This window comes from Caloenas nicobarica, chromosome 5 (assembly GCF_036013445.1).
Source record: "Caloenas nicobarica isolate bCalNic1 chromosome 5, bCalNic1.hap1, whole genome shotgun sequence".
In the NCBI taxonomy this organism is placed as follows: Eukaryota; Metazoa; Chordata; class Aves; order Columbiformes; family Columbidae; genus Caloenas; species Caloenas nicobarica.
The window spans coordinates 61,107,845-61,134,477 of record NC_088249.1 but is presented as its reverse complement, the minus strand read 5'-3'; the positions used below and the strand labels follow the sequence as shown (position 1 = coordinate 61,134,477).

General features: G+C 36.0%; 1 protein-coding gene across 1 annotated transcript in view; it reads left to right on the top strand.

The window, feature by feature from the left end:
* ELP4 (elongator acetyltransferase complex subunit 4) overlaps window positions 1-26,633 on the top strand; it is a 142,199-nt gene that overhangs the window by 49,723 nt on the left and 65,843 nt on the right. The window contains exons 8-9 of the mRNA XM_065636390.1: window positions 12,752-12,860; window positions 15,585-15,691. Coding sequence (XP_065492462.1) covers window positions 12,752-12,860; window positions 15,585-15,691 — 216 coding nt within the window. The remainder of the gene's footprint in view (window positions 1-12,751; window positions 12,861-15,584; window positions 15,692-26,633) is intronic.

Genomic DNA, 26,633 nt, shown 5'->3' with positions numbered 1-26,633 from the left:
GTTCCCAGAGCCCTGCTGTGTAGTTGTTCCACTCGCCGAGGAGCCTGTTAAAGAGCCCGGAGAGCATGTGCACTCCCGGTTAATTGGGGAGGATGGCGAGATGAGATGAGATGAGAGGACAGCCCAACATGTGCTCTCGCCGGCTCCAGCCGCAGACGGACCTTGCAGTACAATAACAGCAGCTGCTCACATTCTCACAACCCGGCTACTCGCCGTTCTCTTGCTGAGGGTTCTCCCTGGATTAAAAAAAAAAAGGAAAGAAAATATCTTTTCTTTCCAAGAGAATAAGAGAGGGGGATTTTTTTTTCCAAGCGCATTTCTGTGTATTTAATTTCATCAGAGTAAGTTCTAGCATATGCTTTCACTGTTAAAGTCAGTACACCAGAGTCATAGCAAATGCACGCTATTTTTTCTGAAGAGGTAGTGAATTCCACATTTATTCCCTGAACTAGTGTTTCTATGTTTTCTTTTGCCTCTTTTTTCTATGTTATCTTTTGCTTCCCAACTGCATTAATTAGGTGGTCTGCAAGTAAATTTTTCATGTGAATAATTTCCATGAAGGTAAATATAAGTTCAAAAATCACATTTTAATCAAGGTTTTGTCTGCATAACACATACCAAAAAATAGTGTCATTTTTACCTGCTTTGTCTTGAAAAACTAGGTTTTTAGTAGTGAGTCATACCGCATCTTGTCTCTGTCAGTCCCCAGTACTAGTTACTCCAGTGAAGAAGAAATAAAACTTAAAATTGGTAGTACTGATTTTTGACAGGGACAATGTCTTTCCAACTCAGACTAGTTCTATTTTTATATGTAGTACATGAATAATGCATATATATATGGAATACATATACATATCTCTCTAGTTTGAGACTGATTTCTTTTACATATTTTGCCAAATACTTCACGTGTTGTCCTGTCACAGGGAGATCCACAAATTGAATTTAACTGGTTTCTTTCTTTTTCAGAAAGTTTAATTTTTCCTTTACTTTTCATAAATTATATCTTTGTCCTTGGCTGATGAGACAATAAGATGAGGCTCCCTATATTGCCTTTTCTGTATTCTCATTGTTTTGGGTTTTTTCTCATGCTGCCTCCTTTACCTGTTTTTTAACAGTTACATTTCTTTTAGTCATATTTTACTTAGTTACAGTAACGTAATACCATAATGCTATTATTGTTTGTTCATTTTTCCTACGTTCTAATGTCTGCTTGGTCTCTTTGGTCACTACTGAGCATTAAACAGAGATTTTGTTCTTGATGCTTTTGCGTCTGTGGTACACATCCACCAACGTGGCTCTTTCATTATTCTGGCTATTCGTTGTCTTGCATTTAATAACTTTGAATTGCATTTATCCAAATATGATGCACAGTCACCCGGTTTGATGGGACACTGAATGTCTTCACAGTCTTCTGTCAAACTATATTTTGGTAAAAGACACAAATTTAGAAAAAATCTGGTTGTGTACAGAGGTTTTTTTCAGAATAATTTTTAAAAATTATAGTCCACTAAAGAATGTAGATTCTTTGTGTTTTATTGATGAAACTTCTAGTGCAAACAGTGAATGAAGAAAAAAAGAAAATTCTCTTTTCTCAACCACAAAAATAGGAATACATTATCCTGGAAGATTTCAAGAAAATGACACTAAAAACTTATCCAATTATGAATTTTATTCAGATGATGTGTGACAAGTTTTACTTGATTGATATTTTCTACTGATTGAACATACTCTTATCTTACACTGTCTGTCAGGTAATAAATATTGAGATACTTACAAGTATGATTAAAATACTTGATGGAAGGTTATTTTTCAAGTCTTTCTACTGCTTCTTGAAAATGTATTGTGCCTGTGAAATCAGATGGTATATTTGAAAAGGGAAAATTACTTCCATTTTTAAAATCCAGCATTGATCAAGTAGGGCAGACTGAAGAGGGATTTCATTTGTTGTTACACTTTCCGAATTTAAGGAATATTATAAAAACAAGGAAGGACTCTTCTGTATGTTGGTATTCTGTGTGGTTTAGAACCTAATTAATAAAAAAAAAACTTTCTGTGCTACAGAGTATGACTTAAAGGACTTTAAAATCACTGTTTTATAGTTGCAAAAGCCCTAAATTAGAATTTAAAATATTTTTGTATTTTATTTAATCCTTTAATTACTAGAAATCATTGGCAAATCAAAAACCATCTTTCCCCCAGAATACTAACTAATGTTTGTAATCTGTTTGTAATTCTGTTCCTGTTCTTCTCAATTTTTTTATCACTTAAGTAATATTTTTTTAAGTAGATTATTATTTTCAGTGGGAGGAGGTGTAACAGTTTTATTAAAGCCATCCTTTATTTTGAACTTGAAGCTGTATTACTGGTAAGGACTAACAACCATATTAGTCAGGACGTACCAAGGGAAATTAGTTGACTAATGAAAAGTCAGTTTGAATAAGTCTTGTTGCAGAACCTGTCCTCAGAGTCTGAGGTTCTGCTTGGCAGGGTATTTTCATTATTTCATCCAGTATGTTAAAAAATTAATTTCCTAAAATATTAATGTTTTGATGCTTTGAATTCACTGGAGTGCGTAAGTTACTGTGTGTTTCAGTGTAGAAAAAATCAGAAACAAACCTTTTCACATCCGTAGCCTTTTGTGTTCACATTGAGTAATTTAGGAGCCAAACTCAACGTCAAGCACTAGATTGCTTTAGAACCCATTGCTAATATAGGATTATAAGATGGGAACTCCTATAGCTTGTGAATTTCTCATAGTTTGAAATCTTTATTGCTATGGCAAGAGCTAAGAGTGTTTGCCTGCCTTAGAACTCTGAGAGTCCACAAGTGTAAAATGCTGAATAACCTTCAGATATATTTGGTGATGTAGCCGCTGCACACCAATTTGTATTGAGATCGAATGTCATGTGTAATAGTTTTCGTATCAGAGTTAAGCAAGCTTTCGAAATTCTCTGCAAAATAGAAATTATCAAGGTGAAATGGTCTTTATATTTTTCCATATTGGGGGTTTTGATGTGCTTTTTATAATTGTATGTTGTTTTTAGTTGTATTTGAGAAATGCAGTTTAACAACCATGCAAGGAAATATAGAGACTCATGGGTTTATGACAGGTGTTCTTGGATAATCCACATAGTTTTCAGATAAGAATATTCTGGTTTGGATATTCTAGACACTCATAAAAGCATCTTTAAAATTATGACCAAGTAGGAACCTCAGGGAAGTATATACAACCTAATATTAAATTGTGTGACAGTAAGTAATTTTGGTATTAATTTCTATTCTTGTTGATAGTATTTGCTAATTGAGGTGCAGAAGAAATGTAAGTATTTTGTTGTTTCATAGGATAAGTTTATGGTTGCCAGCAGGCTGTATTCTAGCTCTATCACTTCTGATTTAGTAGGAACTACACATTTAAAAAACAAATACGATAGAAATCTGAGGCATGTTTTTGTGCCCACATATTAATAGTCTTTTAATTGACTTAGCTATATTATAATGAACAGTCACATTGTATATTAAAATTTCATGCCTAAAACAGCCTTCCCATTGTAGTAGATTTTTACTTTTTAGAAGGACACTATATACATGTCCTTATCGCCATCTCATCAACAGTCTTTTAATCAAAAAAAAAAAAAAATCACTTTTCCAAAATGCATATATTAAACTTTAAAAGTTAATGAGTATATGCAACGTTGCAATTTTATTTTACATTTTATCTATGTAGTCTGAAAATATACCTATGAAAACGTAAAAAAATTAGAACTGAATCTTCCAACTGCGATATTAGACCTAAACAGTTAAATATCCCATCACAGTATGGAGATAGTCATCTGTTCAAGCATATGGAATCTTTTGGCTACTGGACTAAGTAGTTAATATAATGCCCACTGTCCAGACATGGACACAACTGTTATGGAAGCAGAAGGGAAGAGGCTCATGTTTTGAGCCCATTTGGACAGTGATAAGTAAAGATTAGAAGAGTGACTTTAAGTATCGCAGGACAAAGTAGTTACCTGCTTTAAGAAGTAATTCTGTTAGAAAATGGGAGGTAGTATTGTTTTTCTGAAGCAATACCAGTTTTTTCACATGAGAACTACAAGTTCTTGAGAAAAAAATGCCCTGTGAATGTAGCATTAAATATGGGCTTTATCTGTTGTATTTAACAACAAAGAACAATAATTTTGTGTAAAACTTTTTTATATTTAAATTATTGCATATCTATTTCCCATCTTAAATGATTTTCAGATAACTGAATATTGAATTTCTGTGCAGTGTTTGCTTAGAAGCATTTTTATATGAACTTTTGGTGTTGTTTAAAAACCTTGAAAATTCAGAATCTAGTTTTACATCTTTTTGTTTAGACCTGCTCTATTAATTACAATATAATCATAATAAAAAGGAATACTGCATCTTTAATGATGTTTTTGTGACTGTGTAGTTAAGCTTTAATGCTAAAGGAAAAAAAAAAAAAAAGATTAAATTAGCCTTGTAACCTCTTTCTCTTCCAGACTGATGATGGAAAATAAAAGCTCTTAGCCACAGAATGTAACACTTAGAATTAATATTTAATTAGACCAGCAAATTGTACACCGTGGCTGAAAGCTTCCAAAGAGTTGTTAGTGCCACAATTGACCTACAAGTTTAATAATAACTCACTTCTAGGAGCAAGTGCCAGTTCAGCATAGTGGAGCCACTGTAAGAAAGTCCTGGGAGATTAAAATCAGCAAACCAAATGGCAGGCGAGGATTCCTGGGATGGAGCCTTCTGGAAAGCTGGGAGCTGGAGTAGCTTTTCAGCCAGGATTCAGATGAGAACAGTGGGCAAAAAAAGCTGATCCCTCCTGTTCTGGGAGCCGCTGGTTGTAGGCCAAATTCCTAGAACAGATTTATTTTTTTTTTCTAAATGTTCTTACTGCAGCTATTAATTTCTATCACAAATCAAGTAAGGAATGACTTATCTTCATCTTTTAATTAAGTTTTAGTACAGACATTATAGATGAATTCTCTGGTCATGAATTTTACTCAGTGAAGAATGGCACTTTTTTGGTATGATGTGTAATTTAGTATGTTTGTGTTGCAGAATGTTTCATTTTATAGGATCTTACTGCTGCATAAAAGGGTTCTCGTTATAGTGTGATATGATGAGCAATTTATCGTAATATTGTGAAATATGTAAATTAAATAGGAAATGTGTATACATTATAGAATATAATATTTTCAAGGTTAAATAGCTTAATTTTGCCATTCATCTTATGAACAATTAAAATATAAAGCCAGTAACTCTGCCATTAGATATCCATCTGAGCCTTAATTCCTTGGCAAATTGTTCCAGTGAAATAGGGCACCATAAGTTCAAAAATGTGCAAACACACAGCAACAGACTGAGGAAGGAACATTCTGCATTATTTATTGGCTAGAGCCTAAATAATTAAAGAAATGCCTACTCATTAGTTAAAAATTAAAGCAGGGGAGGGCCTTGCCAGCAGAGGGAGCAGTCATGTCTTTCCTTAGGTTCTTATTGCTTCCAGCCCACCCATCATTTCCACCCAACCTCTTCTTCTTGCCCAGCCAGTTTCCCATCTGGACCTCGCTTTGCCAGCCTGCTCCTGGTGACAGCCTATAATTTGATACTGAATAAGGGATTAGTTTTTTAAATGATTTTTATCTTTCAGAATCTCTCCACTTGATTACCAACATCGGTTAGATGTTCCTTTTGATATTTGTGTACTATTCATTGAAATAACAGAGAAGGATCTTTTTGGTCACCTGTGAATAAAATGGGATTCACTGTTTAAAGAATTGAAGTTGCAGCAACAGTTAGCCTTTCTGAATTGGTAAGCAAACCACAATGACATTTTTTTTCAGGCAAAATGGCAACAAAAAGAACTCAAATATATCAATTTCAGCAGTTTTGTTGTGGCTCTTTTGTAATATGACTCTCATTCTTTCAGTCTGCTTTTGCATCTGTATTTTGTACTACACTATGACCAACTTGTAACACTGAATATTTTGTGTGTTTAATTTTGTAAACAAATCTGTTCAAATGATCATTTCATTTTTGCAGTAATCAAAGACAAACAATAACATACAGTTTTCCATATATATGCTTTTAAAACAATGAGACAATCTCATTAATAAGGACCGGTGTTCAGGGAGATGCTGGGCTCATCTCAGCCCAGATCTTGTACTAATTCCTTCCCAGCTCCTCAGCCTTCACTGGAGAAGGGCTCAGTCAGGCTTATTTCATCAGCCCACTGCAGCAGGCCTCACGCAAGATCCCTGCACCCCAAAACTGTTCACAGTCACATGCAGCCTGTGCTTTCAGCTCCTGAATGCTAAGGAAATAGTCAGAGGAGAAAAGCACAGAGCAGGGATTCAGCTCGGAAAGTGTCACCCTTTAATACCCTGTACATCTGTCACCTCTTTCAGCCAGATAATAATGGGATTTTCAGCACCCAGCTTTCTGGGCTTCGACTCCCACATCATCTGCCTAATACCACCAAATACAGGCTGTTTCAAAAAGATGGACCCAATTTCAGAGATACAGCGATTTCAAATTGAGTCCATCTTTTTGAAACACCCTGTTTTTTCCTGGTACCCCAAAGCCATTGATGCAGCCTCCTAAACCAAGCCTAGAGTAGAGCGGGGCAGACGGGGCTTCAAGGAGAGGCTGAGTTGGGTTCCCAGCTCCCCGTTGGCTGGCTTGTGCCTTTGGACAACTCACATGACATCTTTGTGCTTGTTACGTGACTTGTAAATGAGGAATGCAGCACTTGCCTGTCTTTTGTGAAGCGCTTGGAGATCAACAGATGGAAAGTTTGATTTAAACTGCGCAGTCTTTGTTCTCACTCTCTTTTTTGTAGGCCTCAGCAGCAACTGTTACTGACTTGCTTGTTTTATCTGTATTGAGTCATCACTCTGTTGACCCGTAGGTCTTCCCTCCAATGACAAAACAGACATACTTTTTATTTTGTAGGGTTCCAAGGTTTGCTGGCATTAGATTCTTTTACAGCTCAAGTAATAGACAAGTCCAGGCCATCCATCTTCAGCGAAGATCCAAAGACTTTTTTTTTTTAGTGTGTCATATTTAGTTTCTATTTCCTGGCCGATTATTTTTCCTGAAAATTTATCCATAAATTTTTAATTCTGTGTAACACTGTGTCATCCACCTTAATCTGATGTATTCGATAATAACATGGCGGAGATCCCATAGCAGCGACATATTTTAGGTGTAAGATAAGGAAACCATGGGTCAAATATTTTGAGTTTTTAAGAAACAAAAATACTAGTTCTAACTAATTTCACAGTTGAAAGACTCTTGAGTTTATATAGACTATCAGGACAAACATTATTAATAGCAACTTTAAGAGAACAACCAAAACCTGGAATTAATACATCGTGTAACATATTGGCCAACAGATGCTTTGTTACTCCCCTCCCATTTTTACGAGTATGTTGTATATAATTACCTGCTCATGTCATTGCTACATGTCCCTTCTTTGCTTCTGTATCTTGTATGAAATTATTCAAAGATAGTATTCATTGCTTGAAATTAGCTAATGTAATACAGTGTACATATAAACAAATAACCAAAATCAGTGCTTCTGTGATTCCAGCCATAGGAATGGATATTTATACTTAATCTCTATTATAGTCAGTAAGGTTCTTCAAAGGTAAAAGAAGATGCCCAATCAGTCAGAATCCTTAAATGTGGATTTCTCATCACTGAAGGCATTGTAGTTCATAGCAAATCCTTGAAGTATATTTCTAGGTTTATCTGTCTTCCAGCAGACATCACACTTGTATTCAGTTTTCTTGTGACAATGATACAGATTTCTACATAGTAAAATTCCTTTATCTACTGTTGCTCATCTTATATTCCAGTGGTCTGAGTGTACGTCCATTTTAGAGCCAAAATTCAAAGTTGAGCCAGTAGATCTGGTGTGTACAAGCACCAAGAACAGTGCTGATCAACTTGGATTCAGAATAAGTGTAGAATTTTATACTTTACAGTCTTCGTTAATTACTCATGTAACACTTTATGGCAGAGCGGTTTTTAATCTTTTATTTTCTGGATTTGTGAATAATGAAAAAGTGCACAAGCTGCATCTCTCTATAAAACTAGTACAAGGGCCTAATACCTAATTTCTTTTACCAAATTAAAATGTATGGGTAATTCTGTTATTTTCTTAGCAGTAATTATTAACAATTGGTGATAAACATTTAAGCCATGATTCTTAATATTAGTGATTTATCTTTTCAATTTAAAATCCTTTGGAGATTAAGTAGTAATGACAAGTGGTAAATATTTGTATATTGTGAAGTCATTGGCACATCATTGTGTGATAATCTCTCAGAAAATATCAAGAATTATTTAATCTATTGAATATCCAGCCAGTGTTTCATTATAGTGCAATGTGGCTGCCTACGTTATAGTACTAAGCTTACTTCAGCTTTGTGACAGAACGTCACAAACAAAAAAAGGCACAACCAATTTTTGAGGATTTCTTTGAACATTCACACACCAAAATTTGCTTTAAATTCGTAAGGTTCGTATAACTCTGCATGAACTTGCTTGTTTGCTCTTTATTATTGAGACCTTCTCTCAAATGAAGTGTTAGGATTACCGGACTCACCTGTTGCTAACAACACAAATTGTTGCCTACAATTACAGTTTTACCTAGAGTTTGGAGGGGTGTCTGAATTCATCTTTAAATTCTGTGCTGTCATACGGAATGTATGCAACATGCAACTGGGTTTTGTCCCAGTGCTAGCAGGTGCTTGTAAGTAGTTTTTTAAGATAATGGACTCTATTCTAAGATTCCATGTATTAACTTCTGCATAAATGTTTTAAAATAAAATCAGCGGTGGGATTAGATTACCACATAGTAAAGGTACAGAAGTCAAATACAGCCTTCTGCCAAAATATAGGCCTAATGTATCTTTGAAAAGAGACATGGTCTTAAAATACTTTATTTTCAATTTAGTATATAAATAGTATTAAAATTATGTTAATGTTTGATCAGAATACAAATGCAAACATATGAAGCCCATGTGATTTGAGAGCTTAGTGTATTTAGACAGGTGCTTGTTGGATCTCATTGTAGATCTTTAACATGAGTCTCTAGTTTTCCTCTTAAATTTTGAGATCTTTTATATGTACGATGCAGAAAAGTTGGAGCCGTTGTAAGAAAATTTTCCATTCTTTGACTTTTCTTAATGCAGCACAAGGACTGAGAATTTAAATATTTTTATTACATACATTTTGCGAGGTTTTTAATTACTTTAGAAACTGACAAAATAAAAATGGGAGGACATATCTGTGGCTGTTAGAAAAATTTTGACAGGAAATCAGAGGAGAACTAGAAATTAGAGCAGAGTAGAAAAGACAGATTTTTTTCCTAATATGGAATCCAGATGAACCAAGATTGATTTGATTAATAGTAGTAATGATAAAATTGTGGTATATTAAGGGCTCAATCCAGTAGAAATACACAGTATTAATTTCAGTAGTTAAAAGCATACCGGCTATACATATATTTGTGTTGGTAAAACACCACACTTTATACTCCGATGCAGAAGATGATACATTTTGAACTGCTTTATTTGTAAATAAGTATTTTCAAACACATACAAATAATTACTCAGAACTAAGTAGATTCTGCAAATAAATTAGTGGGACAAAGCAATCTTTTTCCATAATTGCCGTTCCCAAAAGCCTGTTAAACACATATGTATAGTTCCCATTTACATATCCAAGTAGCTACGTGGATTTTCTTGAGGTGTTGTTTTGAAAGGACACTATAGTTGAGCCCAAATATTGCAAGTTTGCACTTGGAAGAAAATGTCTGTCTAAAGCAGTGAGCACAGAGTAAGATATAGAATGGATGCCCAGCCCAGCCTGCACAACAGGGTTGCTAACATGTAGTTAGAATAATTACATTTTGGCTGGACTAACTAATTTAGAAAAACTGCAGTACATCAAGCAAGACTGAAAACTTTCCAGGACTGGGTTGGGTTGTTTGTTTTGTTGTTGGTTTTTTTATTATTTTTTAATGTAATTTAAAACAATACCTCTCCTAGCTGCCAACAAACTCTTTCCCTGAATCTCCCCATTCCTGGCTTCCCTCCTAACCATGTCCTGGCTCACCTCCAGAGCTGCCAAGTTTATGCCAGAAGCAGGAGGTAGATTTGTATGGGGCTGGAGGAAGATCTGGAGCTCTGTTAAATTTTCAAGCCCAGATGGGGCAACATGATTTGTGTGTTTATGTCAGGATGCCATACATCACAACTATCTGGGTGCTGACGTCAGCTTTGAACGGATGTTAATGTGCTGAACGCTGCAAACTAGAAAATACATGATAGATACAGATCTATGGCAACAATGCCACATAAGCAAATGTCTGTTTGGTGTGGTGATTCACTGTGCAAAATTTTTCCCAAGATACTCTGCATTAAGCCAGGAGTATATTTTGACACACTTTAAAAACAAAAACAAAATCAACATGGGCAAACGGCCTACCAGTGAAGAAAGCAAACCCATTCAGAAGAGTTGAAACCAACGTGTTGAGTTATGAATCATTAGGCAAATATTGAATTGTTATCCCTCCCTTTAATCTTTCCAGGATTAAGACCAAACAGGAAAGATGCTATTCGTATGCTTTGCAGGACTGCTAAGGATGAGGATACCTTGCTGATGGCTGAGCATCTTTCTAGCCACAGTTTTTGTAACCCATTGTTATCAAAATAAGCAAGCAAGAATGTTAATGGGTAGCAAACATTTTTTCAAATGGTAGAATATTTTTTCTATATTAAGAGTTTGGGTTAGCTTCCAGAAATCATCTGTGTTTATTTATATTGCAATTTTATATTTCTTGCTTATACAAATAACATCTCACAGCCTGCTGAAGAACTGGCAAAATACGGTGGTTCCTGGTCTGTAGATTTATAGAGGTCACTGGCTACTTCAGATTTATATTTATACCATCTTTATGTGATTGTCCCTGTAGAATAATGTGACCAAAAGTTTCCATGAAAATATTGTATACTGTCTCACTCTTCCTAGAAGAGGAAATAATTTGCAAGTCAGCTTTAATATTTCGGGGGTGGATATCATAACAAACTTTAAGGATTGATTTGTAGGCAGTGTTCTTTTACCTCAGATCACTTACGTTATTCCTCAAAAAGGAGATTCTGTAGTCTAACACTGTTTTATCGTTATCCATCATTAGACTTTGTAGGTAGAACTGAAGTTCCCCGATTCCGTGGGGATAGATCATTTTGGCCTGTGCACAAGTAGCAGCTTTGAAAAGAGCCCAGGGCCCAGGATTTGATGCCATCTGGCCCGTAAGGTGGGGAAGGGAGGGGGGTGTGAAGGTACCCTGGGATCGGTGGATTTAGGCCTGGTAACCTCAGCAGATTGGGCTGCGCAGGACAGGCCACAAGTTACTTCATGTAGCGGTCAAAAAACAGCGTTCAGATTATTCTTTGGTGGGAGCAGTTCACCTTTCATGTCTGCCTCGTAGGCTTCTGTGTAGCCAGGAGAAATGCTGTTAATGAGGTGTGGGATCATAAAGGAATCGATGTATTGTTCACCATTTTAAGAAACCTGTATGTCGGTATAATATATAGATTTACTAACCTATCTAGGGATATTTCCGGTATCTCTGGTCCTAATTACTGTATAAATTATTATCAAATAGTTTACCAGTATTTAAAATGACCTTTCATAATAAGTGTTGGTCATGTAGTTAATGGAAGAGATACAGAACGTACAAAATGCTTTAAAATTGTTAAAAAATACGAAACTATAACTGGGAGCTACAGAGCTAATTCTTCATACTTGGAATGGGTATTTTGAGATCTTGATACCCCTGGAGGTATGACAGGTATAGCACCTACAGCCATCAAGAACAAGAGTATACCAGCTGTCCAGGCAACTTTTAAGATAACTACATCTTAGCTTAAATATTTTGCTTTTTAGCACAGATTTGTCTCTTTTGGTTTTGCTCTTTAAATACTAGCATCATGAAAGCATTTAAGAACATTTTATCCTGAGTTGCCTCTGAAGATCTCTCTTGTGACCTTTGCATGTTGCTTTCTGCTATGTAAAATCAACTAAAGAAAACTACACAGAAAACAGCATATTTGAGGCACATGACAGCACATTGTTGCACATAAGGCATCACTTATACATCACAAATATATCGAGAAATGGTAATGCAACTGGAAGCTTTAGATTCATGTTGTGCAGAGAACTTTTAGAAAGAAAAAAACTGGAGAAAATGCTTTGGTTTTCCATGTTGTTTGACCAAAATGAATAATCGTGTGGGTTGTGCTTGCTCAAAATATTAGAGATGATAGGCCTAAGAGTATTAAAAAATAAAGTTTTCAGAACACAAACAAAAGTTGGTCATCTGACTCATAGCAGGAGTCAATGAGAGGTGCTTAACTGCCACATAACTTGCAAATATCTCCGATGTGAGCAAACGCTTATGTTATGAAGATTTATGAAATGGGAATTTAGTGCTGAGTTAGCCCATTTGTTGTTTCTGCTCGTCCAATATATGTTTTCTTTAGACAAAAATTTCAAGTATTTATTTTTAAGAAAAAAGCCCTCTAATATAATTTCTAAGTATTGATGACCTATTTTTTCCCCACAGTTTGTCATTGAGAAGACCAAGGCTTACTCTACGAACATTAATTACCTTTTTCATCACATAGGATGTGTATTTTGTTTCCATGTCTTACAGAATAAAGCAATTATGGAACGTGTAACAAACTTGTCAGATGCGGTGGTTGGTCTTGAATCATTTATTGGCTCTGAGAGAGAAACCAATCCATTATACAAGGATTACCACGGTAAGTTCCATCTTTAGCAATGCAAAAAGTCTGCCCTGAGTGTTTCTAGGGCACTTAGCGGCTCACCCTCCAATTGGGTATCTGCTATGAAGGAGCATTTGGTTTCATTTTAGAATATACCTCTTAAATGTTTCTCCTTGCTAACCAGGCTTGAGTTGGGAGAATTTTCAGCAAAGTGCATTAAGGCTGCAAAGGAAACATGGCAACTCCTTGCATGTTGTCAAGCCGCATTACGGAGGCAGGGCTCAATCAGACGCACATCTCAACAGGCAGGCTCTGGGGAATTCACAGGCAGAGGAGGCTTGGCAATCATCTGACCAGCGAGCCGAACTTGTCATGAAATCAATACTTTTGATCTGCCAAGTTTTAAATAGAGAACACGGGAAAACATATATTACATTAAGGTGAATAAACTGCTAAATGATGTGCTGTATAAACTTTATATAAAAATAACGTTCTGTTTTTCAGCTTCAAGTTGGGGCAGTCATGCGTTTAAAGAGGCGAATGTGGTTATGTGTGGCGTGCGAAATATGAAATTAATGTTGGTAAAAAGGCATGTAGCCTTTCGAGTGATTTATCTTCAAAATGTGTAATGTTGCTTAATCTTGTGGTTTGTTTCCCCAAGATTTTGTTAGCTGTCGCAGCAGGACTATTGCAATTTTAACTACTGCAATTTTTAAAGATTAGATTAGGAGTTATGTATAGCCAAAGCAGCGAATAACGAACAGTTTTAGCTAATCCGGATCGGTGCTCTGAGTGTGCATAAATTACAGCTATTATTATCATGATACTACTGTAGTTCCATGGAAGCCTTTAGTTGAAAGTAAACTGCTTGTCCGAAACCTGCTGTAAACATGTGAGAGCGTGGCGGTGTTTTCCATAGCAGGATATATAGAAAAAGAAGCAAAGATGGTGTTGAGACACCACTGTGTGTATGCAGGCTGTAATTAATAAATCAGAGGAAAATCTTTTTGGCTAAGAAAATAGTGCACATTTCATTATCTGGAAAAAAGGTGAATGAAAAAGAAACCAAGAACAAAAGGTAGAATAATTTGCCTAATTTTTTTTCCAATTGTATAATCGTGATGTGGCATTTGTTGATGCTAACATAATTCTGTCAATTTGATACTCTTTTTCGCAGTGCTGAAGAGATCCTTTAAGACAATGTGTGTTTTAGCAGTTATTTCCTGGTTTCCTGTAAAAATGTATGCTAAATCATTTTTGTAATACTTAGTAAAAATTATATGCGAAAACACAGCTTTTGAGGTTTAGACAACCTTAATTTATCATTCAAAAAATAGGTATTTTTAATGGTTTTAACTTTGTGGATTCTTTTTGCTTAAGAATACATTTTAAGATGATTTATTTACTGCAAATGATAGAAGATTTTGACATTACTCAGGAGAGGTTTGATTAAATTATTGCTTTATTTAATGAATCCTGCATTAATAACTTTATTAAGCTGCCTGCAAATTTAGCTGGTTGAAAAGTCCAAAATAATAAAAGAATGATATAGGTGATCCTTAAACAGAATTTTTAAATGCTGTATATAAGCAACCCTGTGTTATACCTGCTGTTCCTAGATATAATAATTGTATTTTGAACTCAAAAGCCAAACAAATAATTCTTGTATGTTACTGGACTGGAGGCAGGGATAGAAGGTTTCAAAGCGTAAAAATTATTTTATAATATTGTTGAGGATTTTTGTAATTAGTATGCATTAAAATTATGCTTTTTAAAGTATTTCAATTTTAGGAAATGTTATTCTCTGATTCTTCCTTTAAAAAAAATCATTAAACCTCTGAAAAAATACTTGCCTTATTTTATAATTTAAAATAAGCTTTTAATGTTCGGGGTTTTCTTTCTCACAGCTGCCGTTTTCAAGTAAAATGTCTTTTCTAAATGTTTAGACGCTGGCTTTATGAACAGCAAATATAGGCCAGTAATTGAGAAGCCCTGTAGAATTTTCCTGGTTTTCAGATGTAGAAAATCACCCTCAGGTTGTTCAGAAACTATATTAGGCTGCACAAAAACCATCCAGCGTCCTTGTCAGAAAAAATCAGCTTGAGTTGCAGCTGACAGAATGCAGAGCTTGCGGTGCACCTAGTGCTGCTAAAAACATCTCAACAGCTACAGGAGCCTCCCGCATGAAGAAAATGTATTTCTCTTAGGCTGGCGTAGGGGTTAAAATTTATCGAAAAGCGTGATCGAAATCAGTATTTTCTGGCGACTTTTTTAAAGCCGTTTTCAGGGCGCAAAGCGGGGTACTTCTCATTAGAGCTTCGGTGGTTATCAGTAACCCATAAGCCTTGTTTTGCTGGCTGCTTACTGGTGCATTTAATAAAATAAAGATCACTCAGTGGTGCCGTGGGCAGCATGCAAGGTGATAGCCATATTTGCTTACTGTAAATACAAGAGAAAATCACACACAAACCGGCTGTAGTTTTGACAAGTATTAAGATCCCTCTTTACATCTGTACTTCTGTACCAAAGTGCAATTAGTTTTCCTCGCACAAGGATTTCTGTTTATCTTATTCTGCTTGATTACTTGAGTATAATCGCACCGTTTGCTTCATTGCTCCTGGTAGTAAGCTCCAGTTTAAAAAGGGGAGGATGAGTGTGTGTAAATATACAGAATTCTGCTCTAAGACTCTAATTTATGCATCTGGATGACAGCGTTTTCTTAATTTTTTTTTTCTCTCCTTTACTCTGTCTTTCCACAAGGTTTGGTTCATGTACATCAGATTCCTCGGCTTAATAGCTTGATCTGTGATGTATCAGACACAAAGGACCTTGCTTTTAGATTAAAAAGGAAGCTGTTCACCATTGAGGTAAGAGAAACAGTTTTGTTTCACTATTTAGAACCCAAAAGGTGGAGCTAATCCCATCTCTTATGTTTCGTTTTGTGAAATACGTAAAATATGCATCAGATGTTGTCAATTCATTGCGTTCTGCTTTAGCCGTTCAGAAGGGTTTTATAAAATATTGTAAGATGCCTTCTAATTAAAAATGTCTCGTTTGCTGCACTAAATCGGTCCGTTATAAATAGTTTATTTTGGTTTAAAATGTACGTAGAAAGTAGGCCACAACCTTCAATAACAAAGCGTGACATGTTTCTAAGGATGTCAGGAGCATATTTAATTAAATGTTAATGACTTGCTCTTACTTGTGTTAGTGGGTGGGAAAGTAGCTACATGTTATTACCCCAGTAGAGGGATTTTAATGTATAATGCTGCCTAAAATTGTGTGTGGTATGAGGGATAAGTGTCCTTATCAGTATTCAGAAACCATTTTCTTTGCATTACTGAAATCACCTTTCGCTCTTTTATGTCATTTTAAACACAGTATCATTTACACTAATGTCCTTAAGTAAATTTCCTACTAAATTTAAACTTTTTTCTGTGACCTTTATGCAGACAGTCCTGATAGAAGGCAGTAATACAAAAGATGTATTTCATTTTAATCTTGCTAAAGAGCAAATGAACATAGCACTATTAAGCAATTAGAGCTGATGTATTTATTAACCAAGTAATGCTTAGAGATGGAAGATGGCTTTCGGGGTGATGTGATAGTCATCGGTACAGTCTGGGCAAATTTTTCTTTTTTTAACAAAGACATAAAACAGCCGAGCATCCCTGACATACCATTTTGTTTAATCTCTTTTCAAATGAAAAGCTCTTAAGCAGGCCACTTGTCTTAACTGCTTGAAACCATAAAAAGAGAGAATTGCCACCAATAAATTAGCATATTTTTTACTCCATCACCAAATGATGGTCAATGTGGCTTGGCACTGCTTTGGTGTTTGGGACTTCACCCTTAAGTGACCACTTTGGCCCTTATTTGACCCGCTGCCCTTTTTAGCTGGCCACTTGATAAGGTAACTTAAGGGTTCTCCCTCTTCACTGCCCCCTCCCCTTCACAATTGCAAGTAGCCCTAACCTATAAATCATTGAAAGGGCCCTATCAAGTGACAAATTAAGGTGCCCTCCTCCTAATTAATGGTCGTCAATGTCTTTAATTATCTAATCCTATTGAGAGCAGTTAATAGTTAATCAGACAGCCAGTTCTTGGTGCAGGTCATCTCTGCGTGAGTGCTCGAAGTTTCTCAAGGAGAGGTGTCCTCTTCAGAAGCCACTTAAAGGCAGTTTTTTTTCCCAAAGACATTCCTTTACAGGGTTTCTCACTTTCCAGAGAATGCAGTCAGCGAAACCAGGCACTGCGAGGTATTAAACCATTTTAACAACGGCTTTGGAACGCTGCATTAGAAACAAAAAGCGTCAATAGTCTGTGGTTGGTCTTAAAATACAAATGTTCTTACTGTTTTGGGAAGTGCGGAGAAGCGTGCATCCTTACTTCACAGCGTAGTAAATTCTCATTTATTATAGCTATGAATTAGGATATTTGGGGTTTTTTTTTTCCTCATTATGAATCCTGACTCAGATTGCAGTTTTCTCCTGTCAGCCATATTTGGGATTTTAATGTAATTTGGAAGGGGAAAAAAAAAGAAAAAGAAAACTTTAGCAGGAGGCCCTCTAAAAAGAATTTAATTAGCCATGGGGCAGAAGCAGTGGAAACGGGTGCAGTGGAACTCTTGAAACAACCTGTTGCCCCAGACGTGCGTGGATGACCCACTTGTATAATTTCTCCCTTCATTGCTCAGCTGCAGCCCCTTTTGAATAACTTCAGGTTTTGTTAGAGATATCCTTTCTGTAAGCTGAACTGACACAAACCAGCCTTTTTTGAACATGTTAGATCACTGTCCTACTGTGATCTTCCTGTACACATTTCACTAATCCATAATACATATGTTTTTCTTCCTCATACTATTAAGGAGGGCAGACTACAGCTAGGCTGACTAGAGCCATGAGGCCAATAAGAAAATGGGAGCAAGGGAAAATTGAATTAAGAAGGCATGTGAATACAGTCTTCTAAAATGGGTTTCTGCAGTTAGAATGTGATGAGTCAGCAGACAGGTTTGGTTCTGCTGGTAAAAACATAAAGCAGCACAACAGTGTGTGCTACAAGCAACAGTGTGCTTTGTACAAAGCACATCTAAGTTTATGACTTCTTTATTATGTAGCTTAAATGTGAAATTAAAATCTATGTTTGAGTGTGTTACAGGTTTTTTTGAAAGCTGTTATGCTTATATGTTATATATGTTTGCTTAGGTATATACACAATTTAGGGTAAAAACACTGACCTCTACTTGAAATGCCACTTTAAAATCAAATTACATAAGAAATGTAGAAATACACAACCTATGATTTATGGCAGAATTTCTCCAAAAAGGGTTTTCATCGCTAAGCCATTCTTTTTTTACAGTTTAAAATAAGGGCATGGGACACGGATTTTTTCACCTCTGGATTGCTCACCAGTTAAATAACTCTTTATGGTTTGGCCTTCATCAGTAAAAGCCTTAAATGTCAAATCCGTTTTTTTCAGATTGCAGTTTTGTGGGAGGGACTCCGCCTCTCTATAGTCTGCAGAATCATTTAACCGTTTCAGTTTTTCTTGTGTCTTCTTCATCAGAATAAGATTGGTCGAAATGTATTCTAAAGGGTGATTTTAAAATTCAGAATGAAAATGGTTTTTAGTGAATATTGTGAGTGTTCATTTTCCATTTGTAAATGATGAGGTAGACCCTTTCCAGGAAAACTTAACTTAAATGTTCATGGTTAAAGGTGCAGTAGCTATAGCAAGCTTTCCCAAATGTTCACACATTAGTTTCTAGCAATCTATCACCATATGCAATATTATCAGAGATCTATCTTATGTGCATACCACTTTAAAGGACACAATTTTGAAGTTATCCTGTCTAATCCTATTTCTTCCCACTTTGGAATCTTAATTAGAAGGAGATAAAAACCATCATTTGACTAAATTATTGTCTTGAATCTGTAGCAAAAGGTATAATCCGCAATTGGGCCAATTAGTGTACCCCATAGTTAGCTATGCTGAGGCAGGGAACTTGATTAGATCTGACACCAGCCTAGTTCCCACTGTTGTTTTGCCAGGTATGATGGTCAGACTTCAAAGGGCTGGAGGCATCAGCAGGGCAAGGTTTGGAGGCCAGCTTAGGTCCGGTCGTTAATCTCCCTGCTAAAACCACAGCAGCCCTCGCACAAAACAAGCTTACACGACACAATCATGCGGTATTAAAGTTTGGGTTGAGTCATGCCAATTTGCCTTTGATTTTCTGATGATTGACTAAAAGATGGCTACATGACTAGACACATACTGAAAGTTTACTGATTAGGTAAGTTCCCCAGATATTTGAAATACTTTTTGATTTCTCAGTTAAAGGATATGACAACCCGTTCATCTTAGCAAAACTTTGCAGCAGAATCGTTCCTGAAGTACTTTTTGCTTTGTTTGTAGCTCTGAGTGTAACTTTTCTCAACATTTGGTAAATTTTGTAGGAACATTATGTTCATAGTTTTATTTGATAGAATCGTATCTCCATTGTTCCAAAGCCCCCTGTACCAAAACTAACGGAATTTGTGCCTAAATTTTATTTTTTCACCTTGAAATTTTTAAGGAAACGTTGTTCATCTTTGTTATTTAGGTAGATTTACAATTACACGCAAAAAGGGAATTTCCTCTTAATTATTTTCCACCTCACCATTGAGTTAAAGCGCTGTTCCACAGCTGCGATTACATAAGTGTTCCTTTCTTTTGCAGTCTGATTTGTTGAAATATTGCAGTAACAGTGACATGTTTCCATTCTGAGAAAAGCCTAAGGCTGCTTTAGTATTATTCCAAATGATTGAAATTGCCATCTTGCTGACTTTCCCTTGGGCAGCTTAAGGCCTGTTTACTTTTGTATTTTTTTTCACATGTTCCCTCTGAGTTTGGCTGGCAGGACATCATTACCTGGCTTGACAAGACAGTTGGAGAAGATTCATATTTGATTAACTCCCTTTGTTACTGGTCTGGTCAACATAAACCTCTGAATTTACGTATGTAAAGTTAAAACTGTTGATAAATTCGGATAAATATTTGCAAACAGGAAAGTTTGTGAGGGTTTTATTTTTAATTCCCTAGTTTTGCTTGACTGCTGATTTTTTTTAAGCTTCCAGGTATCAATTGTTAATGGTATAGAGAATAAGCTTTTTCCTACAAGCTGTATTATATAATTTGTCTAATAAATAGTTGCCATGACTTTTTTTAAAATTTTGATCAATACATAAGTAAGAGCCAGCTTATATGATTTTATTTTTAATGGCTATGTAGCACCTCTGCAAACCAGAATAAAAATCTTTAAGACAGCTCGGTTTGAAGCCAAGTATCATATACTATATAAAGAACTGCCACACAGCAAAAATAAGTAAGTTTTCAGAGCTTAATATATGAGTTCAGGAGATTCTTTTCTGAGAGGTGTTTCCTGACAGGGAAAGAAGAAAGAATTAGAGGAGTCCTGTGGCAGGAAAGTTGCTGGTTTTTCAGTGCCAGATACAAGATTGTTCTATGAAGCACTCTGCAGTGCATATTTCCTAGTGGTAATTGCCAGAGTAAAAGGCTATGTCTTTGGAAGGAAATATAATCACAAAAATGAGCAATTGAGCCTATCTAGAATTAAAAATAAATGTATGATTCCAAAGGTGTTAAAATAATGTCCTTTCTTCATCTACCAATAACGGGCTATGAGAAAATTTAATGATTGCCAAAATAGACAAGATTTAATTGTAATTCCAGATATTCAAGTGTATGTTTTGTGTCCAGCACTGGTATTTGGAAGAAGACATGACGCTCTTTTCTTTTAAGATGGTGAATTTGGCAATTAAAAACAGGAAATATGTCTTAGGTAGTTTCCATCTGAAATCTCTGTTTTTCTACCTTTTTTTTTTTTTTCCATTCTATCCCTTTTCATTGCTTATTTTATATGGACTGTGCTGTGGTAAACTTCTTATTTGCAAAGGAGAGGTGCAGTTAACCACTGCTGTAGGTTGTTTACCAAAACGGGCTGGTAAGACCAAGTCAGAACTGATGTCTGCAGCGCTTCTGTGTGGTATTAGTGTAGCATAAACCTGGTCCTAAAGTACATCAGGAGATGGTGGTGTCACTAAGGGCCAGAACTGGACTCCTGGAAACATTTTGTAATTATTCATTAAACACACCAAGAACAGGTATGGACATAATTGTTTAGGGTTATTCGTGACCTGTTTCTTCTGGAGGAACAAATCAGCCCTGTCACCAGTACGTATGGCATCAGCATATATTTAAAATACGCACACATGCCCTACCAACCTCTGTATCAGTGAGAATTAGAAAGTGTCCGCTGCACCTCTAACAGCATCGCCTATTATAGGCTTTTTCCAAGAAAATTTGAGGCAGCCTTTATTAAGGACTGACCCTAACCCTGATCATATTTCACTCATATTTATAAAGTTGAATAATTTTGTAAATAAACAAATGCATTTGAATGATTTAACTAATTTAAGCAATATTTTAACAAAAGGAATCTATGAGCCTGAGAGCCGATAAAAGGCAAAATGTTGATTTATTAAAAATTTAAGTAAGGTGATAGTTCTATAGCAATTGGTCAGTAAAATACGGATATGAATCCTTGTTCAGCGAGACAAAGTGCGCACAACGTTATGCCAAAGCTAATGTATGCTACACGATACATGTTGTAATACAGGGAGCTTAGTCAATATACCTTCATAGATAGATCAAAGCAGCTCTGTATTTTGACGTTACAAGAGCTGACCCCACGTTAGGGCCTTACAGCTGCAGAATGGAACCAGCTGGGGAACCCAACCATGGTTGGGGCTGCCTGGCTGCCCAGGGCCTGCAACATGGATGAAACTTTTCAGGTCTTTCTGGTTCAAAGGTCAGACAGAACTTCTCCAAATTGTTACGGAAAATGAATTCCTTTAATTTCCTAATGTAAGAACGTCTTTGGGGCCTGTTGTCCCCATGTGTTTGAGAACACAAGTACCCTTGAGGTTAACGTGGAAAACTTCTCTTTCTCCTCAGCCTGCCTTGAGCACATAAAATCATAGAATTATAGAATAGATCGTAGAGTCGTAGATCATAGAATCATACCTGGCAACCTCTAGTGCTGGATGCTCCACTTCAGCTCAGGGACTCAAATGCAGGGGATTCTGCACATAAAACTAAGTTTTCTAACAGAGAGAGGTAAAACATTGGAATAAAATTCAGCTGAAATTTATGCCAGTCAAACTCCTGTTGCATTGATTTTTCCTGTCCATTTTCCCTATGATATTAATAAAGACATTACTACTGGCTCATTTAAACATAGATCAAAAGATAGTAATTATAACACCATAACATTTTCTTAATCTGAAATTAATAATACTGCAAAAAGATTCTCCTATGAAACAAATTCTGTCATAATTCTAGGCTCCATTCTGCATTATTTCATCTAGTAGCCAGTTCAGGTTCTCTTTACCTGGTATGGTGTACTTCACTGAATTGTTTTGTCAGATGCTGTCAAGCCAACCTACTATTGTTAAAGAAAATCAAACTAAATCATTTTGGCATGAGCCTTCCAGGAATAAGGCACAGAATATGAAGGGTTTGATGAAATCAAGGATTTGATTTCAATATTGTAAAAGACTGCCTGTCAAAAATGTATTACATTCTTTCAAACAATTTTGAATAAATAAATGTGTTTAAAATTGTGACAGTACAATTTAGATAAAGTTTTGGGAGATAGTTTTAAATTCTAATAACTTGATGTAAAACAATACTTGGAGTGCTCCTATTTAGAAAGAAAAAACCCTCTGGGTGCCAATGGTACATAGAACTGAAATCAAGCAGTAAGTTTTATGTGTTGTATGGAATTTCAGAACACTGGTATCTTGTTAACATGTAGAAAAATTAATTTGAAGGTATCACCTTCTTATCGTGTAATACTGAATAATGTAAATTAAATTATTTCGGTGTTCTGAAGATGAATACATGATGGTACCATTAACTTTTAAATTGCATATGAAGATTTGTAATATCCTGAAATGTATTTCATAATTAATTTTTTTTACAAGTGTAGCATGGGGGCTCCATTCAATTTTTCAAAACTTTAACACCTATAATACAGTGCATCTACAGTTTCTTGTCAGTAAACAGAACCCATGGATATTTTTATTTAAACAAATAATTATGTTGTTTAGAAATATTTATACCATAATTGTGTTGTCGCAGTGGAAGGCCATGCAACAAAGCCATTAATGCAATTAAAGGTCGCTTGTACATATTGTAATGGGCGGCTCATTCACAGGATCTGTGTTAAGGGTCAGCGCTGCAGCATGAAATGGATTGGCCTTGTTCAGTCTGTAAATAAATGGGTCAACTTATCTTGTATTTCCCAGACAAATAAAGTAGTGGGCATATTCCCACTTTCTTACTATTAAAAGACAGGTAGGCTAAAGAGATCTTTCATAAAAATCTTGTTTGGTAAAGATTAAAAACAAGGATTCTGTTTTTCACTAAAGTAGTAGTGCTTGAGACAAAGGTGTGTGGGTGTCGGTTAGAATGATATTGCTGGTGAGTTATTAAGAAGCAAAAAGGGTTGAGCAGGAGCTGGGTGCCACCTCCTTTAAATGCTCTTTAACATACTACCAAAATTTAATAAAAATGTATTTCGTAATTGTATGATGTTCTCACTGTCAAATAATACCAAATTCACTCACACCATTACACATAAAACAGGTCTCTGAGCTTTATATATGTCTGTAAATGTAGGAAAATAAACCCCAAAGCTTATAGGAAGTCACGTTTCCTCGAGCACAGGTGTGTCAGACTTGAACCTTTGAAGTGGGAGTTCAAGGCTGTTACTGGGAGGCTGAGAATAGGATGACTTTGCATCTCCACGTGGAAGATGGGCATCCGTCTGGATCTTCCTGCCTCGATACTGTTTGTTACGCTTTTGGTTATTGATCTTTGGGTGGAAAGTGATTCGGAGTACGCTGTAAACTGGGAGACTGGCAGATGGCCCCATCAAAAATTTGGGAAGGGCTAAAATGTCATTTGTAAGAAAACAGAGCGATGTTGCCAAACATTTGCTATAACTAGTAACATGCTTAATCAAATGAATTCCAAGATGTTTTATTCTCATTTTGCAAATTCAAGATTAAGGGTTAAGATTTTCAGTCTTATGAAAAAATAAATATTAGTGATTTTGGATGAACAGAAATCCATGAGGAATTTACAAATTGTTCTATACCATGTTGCTTATCTATTTATTTTACTGATTTGCGAAGAATGTTACCCTTTACTGAACTGTTAACATGCAGGAACTTTTTTTTTTTTTTTATTGAGGGCAAACTGATCTTATTATTCTTATTCTGAAAGACTTAACAAAAGTACCAAAAAGAGACAGAAGAAAAAAATAAACATAGACTGCAAAGTACTATAGGTGAAGAAAAAGATGTTCTACAACCATTGTGCAAACCTGTTTGCTGCTCTGGCCAAATTATGGGGTATTATTGCCAGAGTACATTTTATTTCGATATACCTGGCCAAGAGGAGTGTGCAAAAAGTAGATTGTCATAAGCAAAGTGGCTGAGGACTGTGGTGCCCAAGACATAAATAAACTTAGAGTTTGGTCATGCCGTCTTTATTTCTGTCTTTCTCATAGTTGTTTTAGTTGCATGTTTTTGATTTTTCAAAAGATTTGCTTTTTCTTGGTTGTATTACATATGGTTTTCAGAGGATTCTGTTATGACGCAAAATGCAATTTAAAATTTCTCACTGAGTGTTAAAACCCAACAGCTTTTGAAATACCAAGCAAGATGGTCTCCAAGAGGAAAAGAAATTATTTATTGCATTTAAAGAGGTATTTCTGGGCAGCTTAACATTAACCTAACATTAACCCCCTTCAGAATAATAGCTTGAATTTGAATGGCATTATCAAGTAACAGTTCAGTTCTCTCTTTCCTCATTCTTTCCTTCTGAAGAAAGTGAATAGTAATTGTATACTGTACAATAACTAAAGCTTTGTATTGGTGTCCATAAATACATAAATAAATAAAGTTAATTTGGATGCCAACTTATACCAACCATAGACTGCTTGACTTTCAGAAAACAGCTGGTAGCACTCAATGAAAGTAATTCACTTTGAATGCCTCATTTCAGGTATTTACAGTTTGAGAAACCTATGGGTTTATGAAAATACTGTATGTGGGATCTTCATCTTCTTTTATCCTGTTTCAAGTCTGTTATAGCAAAATTACTAAAGAATTTTCACTCCAGCATTCATAAAATTCATATGTTTACCAAGCAATTACCAAATGGACTTACCTTTTTCTCCTGTTAAACCACTAATCTTCTGGCAGTGTGTCTGCTTGAGTCATATTTAAAAGTAAAAGCAGAAAACAAAACTAAAGAACAGTTTATCACTTTTAAGTGAGAGGATGGGAATATTGCTGCGCCAGAGAAATCAGCTTCACCTTGCATCCAAAACAGTGCTTGCTATTCTTAAAATAACCTGCTGCCTTAATATTTAAAGTTTTAAGATCTTTAGTAAGCTTTGTGGAGGAGCTGTGCATTCCCTTGGTCCGAAAACGATAGGCTTTGTGTGACTTGCATTTGAGGTGAACAACTTGGCCATGGTCGCTGAATTTTGAGGCGACTCCTGAAGTCTCCATGATATACCCAGAATATCTACTGGGGGGTTGAATAGAACCTTAATGGTGTATTTGTAAGTGAAACATTTCACATGTGTGGGTGATAGCTGCAGTGTGACCTGCCTTGTCGTTGGGTTGGCTTGGAGTCGTTGGGTTGGCTTGGAGTCGTTGGGTTGGAGGAGTTCAGACCTGGGCATTTGGCAGATGGGCTTGGGGTCTGTGAGGAGCAGAAAAACTTCAGTGGTTGCATTCGTCTGTTCTCAGTCAAGGATCACTGTGTTCCAGTGTGGGTTTTGGGCTTGCTTTTATTTGTGAGCCAACACAGAATTAGATGAAGAAGAGGACAAGTTTTGCTTGTATACTGAATGTCACTGATATTTCTTGCTTTTAAAGGCTTCTATATGCAACCTGAAGTTGGTATAGTTACCTGCCTATTGGCAGAAAGTATAGCAGAATACGATGATTTAATACAATTTTCACCACTTTTTATTTTAAATCTTGTGTATCATATTACAGGGTGTTTCAAAAAGATGGACCCAATTTGAAATCACTTTGCTTTGCAATTGGGTCCATCTTTTCAAAACACCCTGTAGAGTGGAAAAGAGTAAATTAAGGAAGACCTTGTTCTGGTTTTGGTTTGGTTTTTTACTTAAAGGCATAGGTGCCTTGAACGGGTAGTGCTCATTTGTAGATTGAGAGTAGGAACCAAGCAGGGTGGGTGAAGTTCTGCTCTCAGGACTGACCAAGGCAACTCTGCCTGTAGATACAGCCAGAGCTTGTACCCATCTCAATATACAGTATGTGTGATGTATACAATAACCACATGTATAGAATAACCACATCCTCAGCCACTGGAGCTGCTGTGTGTTACTAACCGAACAGCATATTATTTTCAGCACTTTATTATGTGGTGCTCTCCATTGGTTGCATCTCTTCTCTCATGGATTTATTAGCAATTTAGTAATGTGTTGCTTAATCAATAAGCACTGTCATCTCTTAAGTCAGTTGTGTCTCAGGTTTGCAATCTAAAGCCCCTGAGGCAACACCATACACTTCTTAATCAGAACTTCTCACTTTTTGGTATAAGGCTTTGTAATTCTGGGTGGATTACAGGCTTCCTATGCTGCCTCAAATGCCCTTTCACAAACCTTTTGCTACCAGAGAGTGATGTGACAGGAGTTAT